At 39.6% G+C, this 18,886-nt stretch overlaps 1 protein-coding gene across 10 annotated transcripts in view; it reads right to left on the reverse strand.

Annotated features, from left to right (window-relative positions):
* Positions 1 to 1,069: 1,069 nt before the first annotated feature.
* Nfat5 (nuclear factor of activated T cells 5) overlaps positions 1,070 to 18,886 on the reverse strand; it is an 83,545-nt gene continuing 65,728 nt past the window's right edge. For all 10 annotated transcript variants that reach the window (XM_050143483.1, XM_050143480.1, XM_050143481.1 and 7 more), the window contains 4 exons: positions 13,447 to 13,595; positions 10,195 to 12,733; positions 9,112 to 9,350; positions 1,070 to 8,641 (listed from right to left, as the gene is read on the reverse strand). In XM_050143483.1, coding sequence (XP_049999440.1) covers positions 9,115 to 9,350; positions 10,195 to 12,733; positions 13,447 to 13,595 — 2,924 coding nt within the window. In that variant the 3' untranslated portion in view covers positions 1,070 to 8,641; positions 9,112 to 9,114. The remainder of the gene's footprint in view (positions 8,642 to 9,111; positions 9,351 to 10,194; positions 12,734 to 13,446; positions 13,596 to 18,886) is intronic.

An 18,886-nucleotide genomic window follows, 5' to 3' on the forward strand; every position in this document is an offset into this window, starting at 1 on the left:
GCACTGGGAACCAAACTGAGGCCCTCTGCAAAATAGCAGGCATCTCAACTGCTAAGCAATCATTCCAGCTGCCTTTTTCATTTTGGCTATTATACCTTTTTAGTTCTGTTTAAGATTATTAATGCCAAATGTTAACATTCTCTGACTTTATGTGTACATGTGTGGTATTTGTACATCTCTGTGTGCGTTTATACATGCAAGTGCACCCATGTCTCTATTTGGAGGATAGAGGTTGACTTCGTGTGTCTGTTTTGTTTGCTCTGCACCTCGATTCCTTAGTCAGGTTCTCCACTGAACTTAGAGCTATCTCTCCAGGGCTGGGAATATATATTTCACACCTGGCTTTTTCTGGGGTGGTAGGATCAACTCGGTTCTTCATCCTCTGGCTTGCCTTGAGATCACAGAGATCCAACGTGCTTCTGCCTCCCCTGTGCTAGGATTAAAGGCATGTACCACCTTGCTCTACTAAGGCAGTCTGAAGTTGTTCTTTATATGCTATATTCATGATCCTTGTATCACCTATATTACTAATTTTTCTTTGATTCACCTGTTCCCACATGATCTGGTTAGTGAACACATTATTTTTCAAGATATTGAACTGAAACCAGGGAATTGTACATTTGAGTGAACACTCTTATCATAAGCTACATGCTGAGTCCCTCACACATGAACCCTTAGGACTATCTGCATATCTCATGGAGATCCCTGAGATCTACCAATAGCTAGCTATGCTTGGCACACTCTGATACAAACACCAGTTCATACAAGTCGAAGCAACTAGAAGAGTAGAGAGATGGCCTCTGAGTGAGGAGCTGAAGGAGATGCTGGTTTTCTCTGAAAGGCTCCCTGTGTATTATCTACCTATACAATCAATATGAAAACTAAAGAGAAACCTACTGAGTATTCTGCCTGGGGAAAAGATAGGTACAAAATAACAACTCAAAAGGTGCCTTCCTCTGCTTCCCATCACCTCCCTAATGGTCTCTAGTCTCAGTCACTTCCCCCACACTGCAGATACATTCAGGCCAACACAAAGTCTGAGGAAGAAAGAAGACAACCCACTACAAAATGAAAACTTTCAATGTTTTATTTTTGACTGAAGCTGTTTACAGAAATATAATTGCGAGTATACAAATGTTCCAATAGAAGCAAAATATCTTTTTAATATTTAACAAGTTATCACAGACAGCTAAAAACATAGATGCAAATAAAATTCCCCCAGAGAACAAACTGAGAATATCTGGTGTCAGTGCTCTGAAATTCCAACTATGAAACCATTACACAAATGTCACTCTTACACATCATTGCAGGACAATGCAAGAAGGCAAGTCAGTGGTTGATCAGTGTGCTCAAGCAGATAAAATTAAACTCAAAATGGCAGAATGACAGCTAAATCACTTGAGAACAAGTTAATGAAATATTCCAAGTTACTCATTAAAACACGAAGTAAAAAGAAGAGCGTGAAACTCAGTCAAGTCGCCAGGAAAGCAGCTAGCACTTGGAGCTTATCCTTGAAAAGAACTAGATGAGCAGGTAGAGTTGATAGATAGGAGTTAGTTCAATTGCACTGCAGAAGGTCTCTACTGAGTAAAATCATGATCACTTCTGTACAGGACAGCTCCTTTTTCTTTCTCTAGTCTCTCTTTTTGCACTAGGAATTGCATCCACCTTAGGTTATAACTACCTAACTCCAGCCAGGACAGGCTTTTATTGGTCACAGAAGTTTGATTCTAAACCCACTCTCAAGCATCTGGGATTATGTGTGAGTGTAAGCTGTCCTGAGGCTCATTAGCTAAAATGGCAGCTAGCAGGCCACCCCTACAAATCACATGTATTCCTCCTGGGATGGGCTCTGATGGGGGAGATCAGTATGAAAGAGCAGGTAGGGTGACATGGCTGAATGCAGGATTTTTAAGGAGGTATTACAAACGGGGGCTGAATAGATTGTGTAGAATGCTCTGGGACCAGCAACAGGTGACATAATCAGGAGGGGAAGGGAGGGCATCTCTAGAACATCTCAGCAGTTTGCCTACTTACTTTCCAGCACCAGTTTGTAGAGGAAGCCACTTAACACTGCTGTGTGGGACAGAGCAGTGATCCTCAGAAAGCAAGTATTCACTAGTTTATTCTGAAAAGGGAATCTTCTTGCATGAGCTAACTCACCAGTGACTTGTAAACAGTGGAAGGAAGATTAATGATGGAAGTGCTGAATTATAAAGGAAAATATGAATAAGCCTGCTTATTTGTAGAATGCACACAACTGAGATGGAAGAAACACCCAAGTTATAAAATGCACTATCTTAGTATTCTGTGAAGTACTTCACCTGAAGCATGAGTACCAAAGAGAACCATTACTCTACTGCAGTATTCAAATGTCAAATAAGCTACTTGAAAGGAATCTTCATCAACTCATAAAAGATTAAACGAGGTGCTGTGTGGGCCTGGCCAGTCATCTGATTTACTGTCTCAGATACAAGACAAATGATACGGAATGGTGATTCTGTTCTGAGAGCTAGTCTAGCCAAAGCAGAACCATGGTCTGCTGATAAAGAGGCAATGAAAAGAGAGCTTATATTACCCTGCCCACGACGTACCCATTTTATGCATAAACAGGAGACTGTAGCACCCATCAATTATTTTAGCTAAGTAAATGTCACAACAACTAAAGAAATACAGACCATTACACCTAAATATTGAAATCAGTTAATGTAAACTTTTTAGTCAGTGGTAGAAAAATGCCAAACCAAGTTAAATGAATTATCAGTAACTACACTATACATACATAAAACATATGCATTTTCTTAGGCAGTACTAAGAATAAATTACCATTGCTGATAAATGATCACAGAATACCAGGTGAGGCGGAATATACATAAGGAAGAAAGAATCTCATTTTTGCTAGGCTCTGAAGCTCAGGTGCATCAGACTCAACTGAGAACTTGGGTCAGACAGACTGCTGGGCCCCATTTCAGATCTAACTCAGCAAGACTGGGCGATTGCCCAAGATGATGCACCTCTAGCTGGCTTCCTGTCACTGCTGGATGGAGGGCCATACTGGTTTACATACACCGCACAGACATAAACTATACATTGCAGCTTTCTTATAGAAAAGACATACACAGGAAGGGGAATGGCTCTAAGTAGCTCTCAACTATAGTCAAAGGTTTACTATGGTTTGTTAGAGTGGAGTCATTTCCCTGCACTACCTGTCAAAGCCTTAAACGTCCTTCAGAAAACAGCCATTCCACACTTGCTCCAGGTTACTTTAAAAAGCCGTCATCTAACACATCAAGCCAGCTATCTAAAATAAGAACGGATGCAGTACTCTGAAGAGTTAAGATGTATTCTTGGCTTTCTTTGGAATGGTTAAAGTGCACGATAGGGTATTAAGAATATTGCATAAAAGTTTGCCGTCTGCAGTCTTCAGTCCACCAGCAATCACAAGAACATTTCCATGGGGAACACATTCCAAAGCTTAAGTTATGGCTGTCCTTAATTTGTGGTTGATGGCCCTTTCTTCAAGCACCACCACTTCGTAAGGTGCTAGATCAGAAAGAGAATGGACAAAAACCAGGACACTCAGTCCAACTGTATGTGGCACTAAAGAAATTACATTAGCTCTCCCAGGACTCAATGATTTCTTCCTAATTTTTCCTGACACTAAGTTTTCCAAGGTCAATTAACTAGAGTCCTGATAGTAAACTACTTTTCCATGTTTAATTAGAGAGAAAAAAAGAAATCAACATTATTCCCAGGTCTTACAAAACCTATGTTTTAGTCACTCTTCATGCCGTTAATTAGGACCAGAGAAGATGCTATAAGTAGTGCCTTTATAATATTTAACGCACACACTTGTGTGCATGGAATCTCTCTCTCTCTCTCTCTCTCTCTCTCTCACACACACACACACACACACACACACACACACACACAAATTTTCATTATTGTTCAGGTAAGACCCAGATACTACTTTGCTGGGATGAGAAAATTGGAGTGAATTCATGTAAGCCACAACAGCATTGGGACCTGTTGAAATCAGTTATTCGTATATTCTTGACAACAGTGGAAGGTGGGATTACAGGAAGGGTGCACTGGCATGGTAAAAAGGCACTTTTCCATAAACATTTAATCTATATATAAAATACTAATGTAAAAATTGTCTGAAAGAGCAAGAGCAATAAAAACAGAATTTTATTAATATACAAGGCTTAGGATGGCATGAAAACAGAGAGCTAAAAAGTAATTAGGGCGCTGGGACAATTGACCAACGATACTACAGAGCCGGTCTCCTGCATAATGAATGCCACCGTCACAGCTAAGCACTAGTGACAAATGTAGGCAGAAGGGAAAAGCTCTCAAAATGTGATGGTGAGTCCTCTTGCTAGTGTGTACACCCATGTTCGCTTCTCTCCCTTTCGGTGGTGCTGGGCATCAAATTCAGGTCCCTGCACATGGTAGGCAGACTCTCTACCCCGGAGCCACACCCCAGGTCTGAGCTACTTCTCTAACACATCTGCTGATTTTCATTGAGCCCCTCCACATACCCAAAAGCATGCAGATACATCTCCTTAAAGATGAAGCTACACTGTGATGCAGAGTAAAACAACAAGGTCTCCCCATAACTTTTAACTAGTTCCAACCAGCTGAAAATCGGGACACAGGGATAAAAGAAAATTTTACGAGAAAAAGTCTCAGCTAGCCCCTGAGAATATGCACAACTATGCTGAATTTAAGAAGAACTCAGTCATTTTATTGTGGTTTTATTTGCTGACAGATTCCATTTTCCCCAAACATTTACAATGGCTTAAAAAGGCCAAAGGGTCTCAGGTAAGGTGTTTCATACCTCCAGGCCCAGTACTTGGGCAGCATAGTGCAACCTCATTTAAAAATGAAAAACAAACATTCAAAAAAGTCGAAAGAAATTATTTTCATTCTGAAGGGACATATGCACAATTTCTTCCTTCTGTTTTTTTTTTTTTTTCCTTTAAACACTTGTTCTAAGGAGATGGGATAGACAGACCTATATTGGCTAAATAACAAATAACATGTTAGAATCAGAAAAGCCTACAGAAAATCTCAGAAACTAATTATCTAAGTGGAGCAGTGGTAGTGCACACACATTTAATCCCAGCACTCGGGAGGCAGAGGCAGGCAGATCTCTCTAGTTCGAGGTCAGCCTGGTTTACAGAGTGAGTTCCAGGACAGCCAGGGCTACACAGTGAAACACTGCCTTGAACAACAAACAAAAAAGTATCTAATTGTCTTTTTCCCTGGTGTGGAATAACAAGGACACAAAAGCATGGGGGGGGGGGGGGAGAAGATAAGCTCCAAGCATTTCTGTGAGTTGCTGAAAGCAAGAACTGAATGTAACAAAGGAATAAAATGTAGTTCACAGTTTATTTAGGTCCTTCTGCCAGATAAAAATTTAATATATCCTGATTCCCAAGGTCTTTGCTGGCTCACTGAGTCTTCCCACAGGTAGCTATAAGTAACAGGAACTGAGAAGCTGAATTCTTAGCACAAGTATCAACCACTGAACTAACTCTTCAATAAGAAGACACATACATTTTGTAACCAAATCATATATTCAGAACATTGTACTTAACACACACCTTTAGGGGCAAGAACATTTAACAATGTAAGAAAACAAATAAACCATCATTATTGAACAGGAATATGGTAGCACAGCACAGCCCTTGTATAAATAACCACAGAAGTGAAGAGACTAAAAATGGGGTTTCTGCCTCCATCCACTCAAACCACTACAGTTCAGGTGATGTTCTGTTCTACACTCTGACAGTATAAGACAGAAATTGGTCCCAGTGACTCGGCATTGCCAATCAGCACTGTATAAGGATAAGCTTCTAGTACAGAACAAACAGAAGTCACCACACAAGCCAGACCTCTTGCTGCCACTTCACTGAGGGTGCAGTCGCAACAAACATTCCGATTTCACCTTGGAAGAAACAGATTTCCTGAGTCTCCTCATGATCTCAGAAAGTAATCCAGAAAACTCAGAAGTCAATGTGGTTTTAAACTCTGACTTCTGTCTTTCCTAAGCAGATTCACAGGTCTGCTTCCACTGGTGTTCCAGATAGCACACTAGAGTCCCCTGTGCGTTTTTTCAAGCTGAAGCACTGAATTGTGTGGCTGACCCTTCTCAGAACCTGAACCATGTTGGGTGATTTTTCCCTGTAGGGCATGGGGGAGAAGGGAGATACTGAGGAAAATACTTTTGGTTTAGAGAATCTATAAAGTAGTTCTGGCTATTAAAAGATGGAAAATGTTATTAAAATTACAAACATGGTATTTTTAGTGTCTTTATAAATAAAAGGCATAGGATACAGAAAGCCAATTAATAAGAACAACAATAATAAAATATTAAATATATAGTGAACAAAGACAGAGTGGCTCATTCTCGTCAAACACCATTTGACACACTGCCTCAATAAGTTTCCTTGCTCTTTAACACCTTGCTGAGTGAAGACACAGCAAACACATGGTAGTTGCCTTTCGCTCACTAGTAACATCAAGGAACCGCCTGATGGAATGGCTACAGATAAACAGGCCATTTGTTTCAAAAGGTACTTAAATACTCAATAAAGACATAACAAACCCCTCACTGTTATCAGACGCCACGTTGTGGTAGAACATCAGACAAACTCACAAATTTACCACAAAAATGTGTGGCAAAAAAGAATAGTTTATATATGTATATATATATATATATATAAATTTCTATATTTATGCCAATGTACTCACTCAGTACAAATAGCAAAATAGTATACCATTTCCTAAATATAAAATATAGCTTTCCAAAAAAATGAAACACACATTAGATATAAACCATCCAAAACTTGAACGATTGAAAACTGTTTTCAAAATTAAATGACCAGAGTAGGTCTCTTTCTAGAAAGTTCCCTTCATATCGGCAAGAAGCCTGTACTACTGAAAACGTAATCCAATGCCTCTCAGAGAGAGAAAGAAGGGCTAGGGCAGAAACACAAGGACAAAGAGAAAAAACAAATGACAAGAACAACAGTCGAAGAACAAAAGAAGATCACAAAAGAGGGAATCTGGCTATATAAACAAAACCAACAACACAGCTCCACACACCTCAACAAATGTGTAGGAAAGGAGAGATAAGATGAAAAGAAAACTAAGGCGATGGAAAAGAAAACTACAAACTGGCTAATTTTTAAACACTTAGAAAGTAAAAAAAACAAACAGGACACCAAAACATATCAGCACACAGAAGCCACACACGTTGGCCTTATGCTGCATTGACTCTTTCCACATGCCAAAGATAAATGAGACATAAGCATGTGTCCAGATGTAGGTGGTAGTGAGAAGCAGGCGCCCCACGGGTGGCAAGAACACTCAAAACTCTACAACTAATGCTACAAATGTGAGTTCTGGAGTGTGTAATTTTGCTCTCTGTAGATGTAACACAAGTTAATTCTTCCTTTTAATCAGTGATATGACCCTGTAAAGCCCAAGGCTTTACATCAATTAAGTGACCACTTCGACTGTAAAGCACTGAGGTGACAAGTGAATTATAGTCACTGCAGCTCAGGGAGAAGAAATAGTTTGAGAAATTTTTGTTTGCCTTGTTTGTAAAGTAAAAATTTATACTGTTTTTCATTAGAGGGGAAAATTTGAAGACTTCAGAACAGCACCGTTCATGGAAGAAAAAAAAGAGAGAGAATTGTTTTTTTCTCAGGAATCAACTCCCAATAATCCTAAAAGAGTACTCCTGGCCCCGTGCTGCAGACTGCCAGGTCACTGGATCAATGTGGCTGCCTTCTCTAAATTACTACAGGGTCATAAAGCTGTAGTATATTAATAGCTGTCTAAAACTAAACAGGAAAACAATATAGGTGCATATAAAATGGGAGCACTAGCCTAATGCTGGATTAGAACAAAACAGACTCAAATTACTGTCAGTTTAAACTACCGAAGGAGAATGAGATCATAATGTCATGTATTATCCCCTTCATTCATAGAACAAAATATTTTTATGCAGTTATGGCTAAATCCCTAAGTAGAAAATACAGAGAACTAACAACTCTCTGAAAAATAAATTCAGTAACATTCCAGCTGTATCCAGTTTTAAAAGCATGTTATCTGAATGTGTGTGATGAGGAGTTCTTAATACAGCATTTTTGTAAGTTATCCCCTTCAGCTTCTCCATGAAAACTGAAAGAAACTCCTTCACTTTGGCCAACATCCATGTGTTTTTTACATCAACAAAATCACAGACTTACTCATTACTAAACTTTACTTTGTCCTAAGCCATTACTTGACTAAAATAATGCAGGGAAAAAAAATGTAAGTAAACATGACAAATGTGATTTTCTAATAGCAATAATAACTGAGAGGCCCAGCTCTGCACTTTAAAACCCAGGACAAAAACATTTCTGTCACAGCTGGAAAATCCAACAGATTCTCAGTTATCACTGTTACTAGAAACAAAAAGCACATTGGTGGCAAATTACTGCAACAGGCAGTATGGGTGTAGTCTTACAGCCAGGAAATCTACCCATTTACTCAAATGTAGCTCTCCATAATAGTTCAATAATCTTCACGGAACCACAAGTTCTCAGGACATCTTGGAATCATTTCTTTCTTCATGGAATTTCTAGGGGGAAAAAAAAAATCACTATCTCACTAGGGAAGAAAGGCATTTGCAAATGTCTGTCACCATGGATGATCCCAAAGGACAATATGCATGCAGGGAACCTTATCGTCTTTAGTCTCTCTGGCTTTAGTCTAGTCTCTGGTGCTGGGTATTGAACCTAGGGTCTCAAGCATGCTAGGGAAATGCCCAACTGAGATATATTCTCAGCTTATAATATTTATTATTCTACAGAATTCCCTCTGTCTTGCTCTTCTTTCTCTACTATGATTGAATCTAGGGCTTTATGCGTTAGCCAGATGTTCTGTCATTCTAAAGTAAAGTTTCCAGTCAAAAGGAATGTCCAGTATTCCCAACCTGATCCAAGCTATCATTCAGAGTGTGCTCAAAGGGAATGTACTATTTTAAAAGGATAAAGTCTAAGCAATGCTATTAACTCATTTAAATATACAAAGCCGAAATGTAATACTTACACATTAAAAGGAGCCAGTTAAATTGTTCCCTTGGCTTTGCAATGAGACAAGCAAATCCATCTTCTCCATGCTCTGACTGCTGCTCACAGACGAGGCCAGTGGGGAAGTCTCTGGCATTTGCTGAGAAAGAAGTGTTGTCACAGAAGCCTGGCCCTCATTTTGTGCCTGGCCCGGCTGATTTATAGCCATCAGCTGATCCGGTAAGGTACCTGGTCCGGATGTTAAAAGCTGACTACAATCTGTAGAGAAATAAAATCAGAGACATCTCATTAATCAAGATCTATGAAAAAATACTTTCATTCATTCTTAGGATGGGTGTGGTGGAGCACACCTTTAATCTCAGCATTTGGGAAGCACAGAAGGTAAACCTCTAAATTCACGTCAGCCTGGTCTACACAGAGAGTTCCTAATCTAAATAAAAACACTACTTAGGTATCATCCAAGTCCTATGTAATTACCTGTCATAACAGTTAAAACTGATGTCTACTTCTATTGCCTAAGATACTATCTGTCCTTATTTTCATTTTCCTTTCAAATTAATGGCTTAAAATGGCAAATACATTTTAATACACAACTATATTTAAACCCTCCCACTATCTTTGTGGTCTCGTGTATCCTAGGCTAGTCTCAAATACACTACGAAGCCACAGATGACCTTGAATTTCTGATCTTCCTGCCTCTACCTCTAAAAGATTAGGATTACAGAGGCATGAACCATCATGACCAATCTAAAACTGACCACTTTTGAAAATATGGCCATTCAGACTCATGAAGGCCAAATAACTTGTTCAAGGCCTCAGTCGACAGTTGGTGGAATTTTTTTTTTTTTTTTTTTTTTTTTTTTTTTTTTTTGTNTTTTTGAGACAGGGTTTCTCTGTAGCTTTGGTGCCTGTTCCGGAACTAGCTCTTGTAGACCAGGCTGGCCTTGAACCCGCTTGCACCCGAGTGCTGGGATTAAAGGCGTGCGCCACCACTGACCAGCCAGTTGGTGGAATTATTACTCTGCTCTCAAAACATTGTGCTTTGTGCTTGTTTATAATAATCTGAACATCTCAACTGAGTACAGAGAAATTTGTTTCTTACTATTTTGAATGCCAAATAAGAACATTCCTGAAGTCTGCTGAGATGAGCCAGGAGAATTTTGTAGTTGGTTCATTGTGCCTCCTGTAGTGTTGTGAAATAAAGTAGCCTGGGACTGGGCTGAAGAAGTGGCTCCTTGAATTCCAGGCATGTTGTTCTGAGGAGAATAAAGAGGAGACTGTTGCATGTCTTGTTGGTTTATACTGGTTTGCAGTGCAGACATGGATGCTGGAGAGAGGAAGAGTGTTACTTGCTGCTCTTGAGAACTAGGTGACCCTTGTACCAACTGGATCTGAGGAGAACTATGGAACAAGGAGGTCTGTGGTGACTCAGACTGCGCAGGACCTGGATTCTGAAGTGAGGAAACTGTAGGCTGATTCTGAAATTGCATAGGCTGCTGCTCTTGGTTCATTGGGGCCATATTACTTTGTTGGTGAAAAATTGACTGGTTCTGCTGCTCCTGACTAGTCATTGGGTTTTGGCTTGGGCTAAATATCATGTTTGGTGGTGGCTGCTTCTGAGATGCCATTGTAGCCATGGCATTCTGACTACTGAATAAAATGTTCTGCTGCTGCTGCTGTTGCTGCTGTTGCTGCTGCTGCTGCTGCTGTTGCTGCTGCTGCTGTTGCTGCTGCTGCTGTTGCTGCTGTTCTTGGGATGGAGAGTTGCTCTGCATGCCAACTATTGAGTGCTGTGTTTGGAAAATTGCTCCTTGCTGGCTTTGAGGCATTGGATTAGATGGAAGGGAGCCAAGGGCCACCTGAGGCTGAAATAAACCTTGCTGAGTGGATTGTGCCTGTTCCTGGGAAAGAATAGGGGCTGGGATGTGTGAGATTGGAGGCTGCTGTTGAAAAGCAGCTTGCTGTTCAGGGTTTGATGTTGACTGAAGTGGAGAAATTGAGTTCTGTGCCGCAAAAAATGAAATCTGTTCTTCTTGGCCTACTGTGTTTGTTTGAAGATTATTCATAGAACTTTGGGAAAGAAATATATTGGGTGACTGCTGATCTTGAGGAACTGAAGAGCCTTGTAATACAGCAATGGTATTCTGAGAGTGAAACATTGGAGGCTGCAACTGCTCAGAGGACGCTGTAGAAGTCTGACTGTGGACAATAGGATTTGGACTGTGAAAAATTGAACCTTGGGTTTCCTGGGAAAGGTTCTGAGCATCAGCAATAGGATTTTGAGGATGAAACAGTTGAGCCTGTGAATGAGAAGACTGCTGCAAAAAGTTCCCAGACTGAAGTGACATCATCTCATTCCCTTGCTGGAACAAGCTACTCCCTTGTTGCTGGGTACCACTATTCTGAACATTCATTATATTTTTTGTAGATGAGAAGAGATTTACTTGAGGCTGGCTGTCTCCACTGTGTTGCATTTGAACCATGGTCTGAAAGACACTGTTCTGAATTTGTTTTGCCTGTGTTCCAGTTTCTTCTCCATCTCCTGAACTTGGTGCCTGAAACATAGTGGAGCCAGGAGTTGTAACCTGGGGTGTGGTGGTTGTTGACGTTTCATTTCCAGAGACCGCAGGAGGAGAAGAGAACAACTCGCACTGCATTTGCATGTCCTCACTGGTAGGCAGTGCACTCATCATGTGAGAAGGCTGCTGGTAAACTGGAGACTGCTGAAGGCTTCCATTTGCTGAAGCAGCTGAAGGAAATAGTTCTGACTGAATCTGGGCAGCTGCTTGGCAAATGCTCTGCTGCATCTCCATCACCATTGCAGCTGATGGTTCCATCACTTGCTGTTGCTGTTGTTGTTGTTGCTGCTGCTGTTGCTGATTAGACAGTGTGTTTTCAGTCTGTTGATGGACATTGTCAGCCCTCCCAGGTAGTAAGTTATCTGGTCTGGTATGAACTGCAGGCTCTGTTGAGGCGAACATTCCAGGGCTTACACTACTTTGAATTTGACTGACTTGGAAAATGTCTGCATTAAGTTGTTCCTGAACATTCTCATTACCATCTGGAGCAGAAAACAGAACAGAAGATAACTGTTGTTGTGCCTCTAGAACCTGCTGAACCAAGTCAACACTTCCACTGCTGCCACCAGCGGTGCCACCTGCAAAACTTCCTGCTTGCAGATGCTGAATAGTACTCTGGAGCTGGCTCACACTACTTGGCGGTGGGAAAATATTTGATGAGATCTGCTGCTGTAATGTCTGTGCTTGTTCTTGAAGCGGGGATGGCTGCTGCTGTTGTGATGCCTCAGTCAACTGTGACAAATTAACCACTGTGCCATCTGACTGCAATGTGTCTCTCGACTGAGCTTCTCTTGTCTGAAACTGTGTAGCCTGCTGCAGTAATGCATCACTGCTGGGCAGCTGACTAGAAGCAGAAACTGCTGGAAAAGTCCCAGGCTGAGAGATGTCCTGTGTTTGGATAGTTGTCAGGGCCTCTGGGTTATATGCCTTGGGCTGAAGCTGCTGCTGATTTTCATTTTCAGAAGGTAAGTGGGAAGATGATTGTGATGAAAAAGATGAATTTCCTGTTATGTTAGAAATAGTTTCTAAAGTTTGCTGAGTCGATCCAACTGTCTTTGTAGTCTAAAATATAAAAAGTCACAAATAATATGTACATATACAATAACCACATTAGTACTCCAAAACTGTTTAAGAATGCACAGAGCTAATTTTCTACTCTACACTACCAATCAGAAATTGGTGTAAGACTGATTCTCTATGATATAATTAATTTCTGATGATCAGTAATCATGTATTGGTATGTTTAGCCAAATTAAGAATAGTAAGAGAACATTAATCCTATTAATCCTATGATTTGTGTGTAACCAAATTTAAAACACTTCCACATTGTGGATCATGGGTAACACTGCAATGGGGAAAAGTGAGTTAAAGGGGGAATTGAAAAGACAGGAGAGAGGAAGCCATAATCAAATGTTCCTACCTCTGAAAATGCTAAAATTAGTGCTTTAATTAAATCAACCAATTTTGGGGGCAGGGTCTTTCTGTTCAATCAGGTTAAACTTGAACTCACAACCTTGGTTCCTTATCCCAAAAACCAACTTGTAATACCTTTATAAAAACCCCTCATCTCACAGGTATTAATTCCTCCTCTTGTCAAAATGTGTACTGGAAGTTACTTTACAAACAATTTTACTGATATATAAAGCATATGCTCTGAAAAGCAAAATTAAATAGGTATATTCAATGAAAAATAAATGTCAAAGAAACAAGAAAGGTAAATATAGCAGTTTTTCATATATGAGATAAAGATATGGGGCACTAGTAACATAACTCACCTGAAAAATAGGGGAAGATCTTTTCTCTGCTGTTACTTCCATTGGAGTGACATCTTCAGTCTTAATCATACTGCTTGATATGAGTGGAGTGATCAGGGCATTAGGAAGAATGTTCACCTTATCTAAGTTACATCCAGATGTTTTCATTGCTACACACATAAAAAATTGCAAATCATAAAAATAACCAAAAAAAACATCTGTTTACTATAAGTCATTGTTTAAACCTATTTTTTTTTTTGTTTGAAGTAGTCTCTATACAGTCTAGACTGGCCGCAAACTTATCATCTTACTGCCTCAGCCGCCAACAGCTCAAAGTATGGGTATACCACTATACCTGGTGGCATAGATGTCTATTTTATTTACTTAATTGTCTATTTTTTTGATGTTATAATGGATGCAATGGATGATATATTTACCCTTACCCCATTTTTGAGAGGCTCTCATATAGTTCAGGCTGGCTTCAAGCTAGATATGTACCCTAAGAGTTACCTTAACTTTTGATCCTCCTGCCTTGACTTGGCACTACATGTGTGAGTCATTATGCCTAATACAGGCAAACACAGTTATTGAGCCCAGGGCTTAATGCATCCTAGGCCAGCACTCTGCCCACTCTGCTACTTATCCCCACCTCTACCTCGCTTGAAGATTCTTGGTATGGGCTGAGAAGGCAGGCTTATTTATGCAGTATCACGCCAGGTAATCAAACCGAGAAACACCTGAAACCTAGAGAGCCCCCCACCACTAAAGAAATACCCCCGATTGTAGGCTAAATAATAAACTAAACTGACTCAAATATCAGGCTGTATCCCACAAGGCACGTGCTAGGTGTCACTAAACAAGGATCGTGCTTAGCTTATTTTAGCACAGACTGGTAATCTCCAAGCATTCCAACCTATTTAAAGGCTAAGATTATCTCACAGTAAAAATTTAAGAAAACATAAAGTAATTCATAAATTTTTATTCTCTGTTCAATGTTTTAGAAACTTGAACAATTCGAGGTGATGCATTAAATACATTTCTCACTATTTTTTACCTCTATCAACCTCCACTTCCAATAGCTACTGATCTATAGCTAGGAGTGGCGACTATTACTTTTCTACTCTAGTCCCATTGACTAGTCCCCATGACTTCAATTCTTTTTTCTTCTTTTTAACCTTACTTGAATTTGCCACTGGTACTTTATGAAGCCTACTATTATTGTTTATCACAGTCTGAATTGATCACACAGCTAAAGCCTGATCCAGAAGTTTGAGACTCTGGAAAAGAAATAGGTCTTTTTTTTTTTTTTTTTTTTTTTTTTCAAGACAGGGTTTCTCTATGTAACCCTAGCTGTCCCAGCAAACTCTCTCTGTAGTTCAGGTTGGCCTCAAGTCACAGAGATCTGCCTGACTCTGCCTCCTGAGTGCATTAAAGAGATTAAAGGTGTGAGCTACCATGAGTCCAGCAGAAATACAGGTTATTAAGACAGTTTTTACTAATATGCAGCTCATGCTGGTCTCAAACATTTCATTTTCCCTTCCCAGCCTCCAGGATGCAAGCATAACATCACATGTCACTATGCCTAGCATCTCAGAAACTTTCAAATGTTAGTTTTTATTCATTTATTTTTTAATTTCCTTTTGATATTCTTGCTCTTTTAAAAATATTTATTTTTACATTATGTGTATGAGTGATCTGCCTGTTTGCAAGTATGTGTACTAGGCACTGCTGAAGGTCAGAATCCCTGAAACAGGAGTTACATACAGACAGCTGTGAGCAACCATGTGGGTACTGGGAATGAAACCAGGGTCCTTTGCAAGAACAAATGCTCTTAACCACTGAGTCATCTCTCTAGCCCCTGCACTGTTTGAGACACTCTCACGTTTCCCAAGCTTTAAACTCAAAGCCCAAGACCTGAACAAATACCACTGCCTTCGCTTTCCAAGCACTGGGACTGCAGGTGGATACCACCAACACCTGGTTTACGCAGTGTGGAAAGCCAACCCAGGGCCTCATCCGTCCATCAGGCAAGCACTTTACCAACTTAGCCACATCCGCAATCAGAAATAGGAAAATGTGAAGACTTTCCTATTCTTTTTATTACTGATTACTTTCTTTCATTTTTGTTTATTTACTTTTGGGGAGAGGGCCTATGTGGTTCTGGAATTTACTATGTAGACCAGACTGACCTCAACCTCACAGAGATCCTCCTATCTCACTTTATTACTGATTTTTTGTTTGACTTCACTAGAAGTGGAAGAGATAATTTCCCCTAGTTTCAATGAAACATAACTAGCAACATCAACAACAAAAACAAAAATCAGTTCAGTTTTAAGTTCTATAATTTCCATTTGGTTCTTTTTTAAAAACCTCCACTTTCTTTACTAAAATCTTCTGTTTTTATTTTAACTTTCACTAGAAAATTCAAATTTACTTGTTGCATTAATCTCATGGTGGAACTTTCTGTTACATAGTTCAACACTTTAATTAATATTCACATCAGTCATCTTTTCTCTTTCCAGTTGTGATTTTTCTTGGTTCATAAAATGACAAATGTCTTTAAAAAATTATTTCAAGACCACCTTGGATTTTGCTAGGAAATGAAAGAGCAAGAGAGAGAGACACAGACAAACAGACAGACAGACAGATAGACAGACACAGAGAGAGAGAGAGAGAGTGCAAGCCTGCTTAGGGAGTTTTCAATATGTAGCCACAGTATTATTTTGGGGGATCAAGATCTAAATGTTATTACAAATCATGGCTATTTTTAAGAATGATCCTTCAAGGATTATCGCTGCTACAGAAATTTAAGTGTCATTCACGCCATATAGTCTTTACCATGAAAGTATTGCTGATTAAATTTCCACATAGCATTCTGGCTCAGCCCTAAAGCTTGAGGAATCATAAAATATAAGCTATTTGTTAATTTTGCTTATGATGACAAATTTAAAGTCTAAACCTATAAGATAGTTTAGAACTCAATTTAGTTTACATCTTCACAAAATTATTTTACTTACTTTTTAAAATATATTTATTTTCTGTGCACTGGCATTTTGCCATGGAATTGGGTCGCCTAGTAAGTGGAATTATAGACAGTTATGAGCTGCCATGTAGGTGCTTTGAATTGAATCCAGGTCCTCTGGAAGATCAGTCAGTGCTCTTAACCACTGAGCTATTTCTCCAGTCCCCCCCACACACACACCATTTTATCCTACTTTTAATTGATAAGGTATTTATCAAAATAAGATCTGAATTATGAAAAAGAATGCCTGTTTCATATTCAGTTTATTTGGAGGGGGGAACTAGTAAAATTTTGCTCAAATGACTAAACATTGTATCACTAAAACACAATAAAAACCATTGCTTTTTAAAATTCAATACATGCTCTTTTACATGAAATTTCATGCAGGACTGGGTTGTGATCTATCTACGGGATCTGATTTTCTAGGAACACAGGTTTGAGAGTGGACTATAGTCAGGCACCATGGCTCACGCCTATAATCCCAACATGCTGGAGGCTGAGTCAGGAGATTGCCAGGAGGTCCAGGCCAGCCTGGTTAACAGAGTGAAATCCTGTCGCAAAACAAACAGGACAGATTACAAACATACTTGATATTCTTTAGTAATTAGAGTATTCATTTAATGAATGTGAATTGATTAATTAATTAATACTTCTTTCTCCCTTTGTTTTTTGGTTTTGTTTTTTTGAGATAAGAGTTTCTCTGTGTAGTCCTGGCTGTCCCGGAACTCACTATGTCGACCAGGCTGGCCTCAGACTCTGGGTGGTAGGCCGGCATTAAGGGAATATGCCACCACTGGCTGACAAAGATCTATAGAATGAAGTTGAAACAGATTTTCAATCAAGCTGAGTGACCTTGTACAAGTCACTTAATTTCTGAGTTCTGGCTTCATTTTCTTATGAAGAGCTTGGCATCAACTTCAAGTAAATGTTCAATGAACACTAGTTACACAGTCAGGCTTGTGGCTGTCTTTAGTTGAGTCTGATAAAATTCCCAGTGTATTCCCAATCTCATAGTTTTTTTACTAATCTACTCTGGAAAAGGTTCATGGTCACAATTACAATAGCAAGTTAGGAACTATTCTACATAGGAATTCTCAGTTTTATTACTGAGAAGTTTCATTGTAACCAAGTTCATTATACCTCTTTATATAATTTAATCCACATGAATTTAAGGGTAGGAAAATGGGGGGGGGAGTGTTATAAAATGGTGTCGTTATGTAATCTGTACCTTTGTAAGTAAAGACATAAAAGCATCATCACAACATACTGTAAACTGTGGAGCAGGAATCTGCCTACTACACTGTAACAGACTTAAATCACTTTATATTTATGGTTTCCTTTGTACTAGGGCTTTCTGAGACAGTTTTACTATGCAGGCTAGACAGGCCCAGTACTGGCACTGTAGGCATCACACCTATTTTTGTTGTTGCTTTAAAAAAGGTAGAACAGCCAGGTGGTGGTGGTGCACGCCTTTAATCCTAGCACTCAGGAGGCAGAGGTAGGTGGATCTCTGGGAGTTCAGGCCAGCCTGGTCTACAGAGCTAGTTCCAGGACAGGCTCCAAAGCCACAGAGAAACCCTGTCTCGAGAAAAAAAAAAAAAAGAAAGAAAAAAAAAAAAGGTAGAACAGGGCAGTAGTGGCCCTGGGGAGGCAAAGGCAGGCAGATCTCTGAGTTTGCAGCCAGCCTGGTTTACAAAGCCAGTTCCAGGAAAGCCAGGATTGTCATAGTTTCGAAAAACAAACATCCTAATTGGTAAGGAAATTATAAACATGTCAGAAGGAAGAATGGTTAGATCCCAGGGCAACTTTTCATATATCTACAGTTCATGTCAGTCTTTTTGGTCTTAGTAACAAGTACAATCCTTTCATAAAAAAAGCTCCATAATTTCTACTTTACATTTATGGGGTGAAGGGGCGTTGAGAAAGGGTTTCTTTGTGTATTCCTGGCTGTCCTGAAACTTGCTCTGTAGATCAGGTTGGCCTTGAACTCAGAGATCCACCTGACTCTGCCTTACAGGTGCTGAGGATCAAACTTGTGCACCACCACCAGCAGTCTTCTGTTTTATTTTGTGTGTGTGTTTATTACTTTTAAGGGGTTTGGACTTTTGTTTTTTGTTGTTTTGTTTTTTTCTATTTATGTATTAATTAATCTATGTGTATGTGTAGTGTACATACTATGGGAGGTTAGAGGACAAAATATAAGAGTTGGTTCTTTTCTTCCACCATGTGTGTTTGGGGATTTAACCCAGGTCATCAGACTACTGGCAAATGTTTTTATCCACTGAGTCATCTTGAAGGCCCTTAAAGTTTTTGTTTTGTTTTCATTATTTTTTTTATTTTATGTACATTTGCCTACATGTATGTAAGGGAGTCCACTACCCTGGAACAGGGGTTTAAACAGCATGAGCTGCCACAGGGGTGCTAGGAATCAAACCTGGG

The sequence above is a fragment of the Alexandromys fortis genome, unplaced genomic scaffold (assembly GCF_014885135.2).
Source record: "Alexandromys fortis isolate MF-2015 unplaced genomic scaffold, M_Fortis_MF-2015_v1.1 scaffold_1, whole genome shotgun sequence".
Taxonomy (NCBI): Eukaryota; Metazoa; Chordata; class Mammalia; order Rodentia; family Cricetidae; genus Alexandromys; species Alexandromys fortis.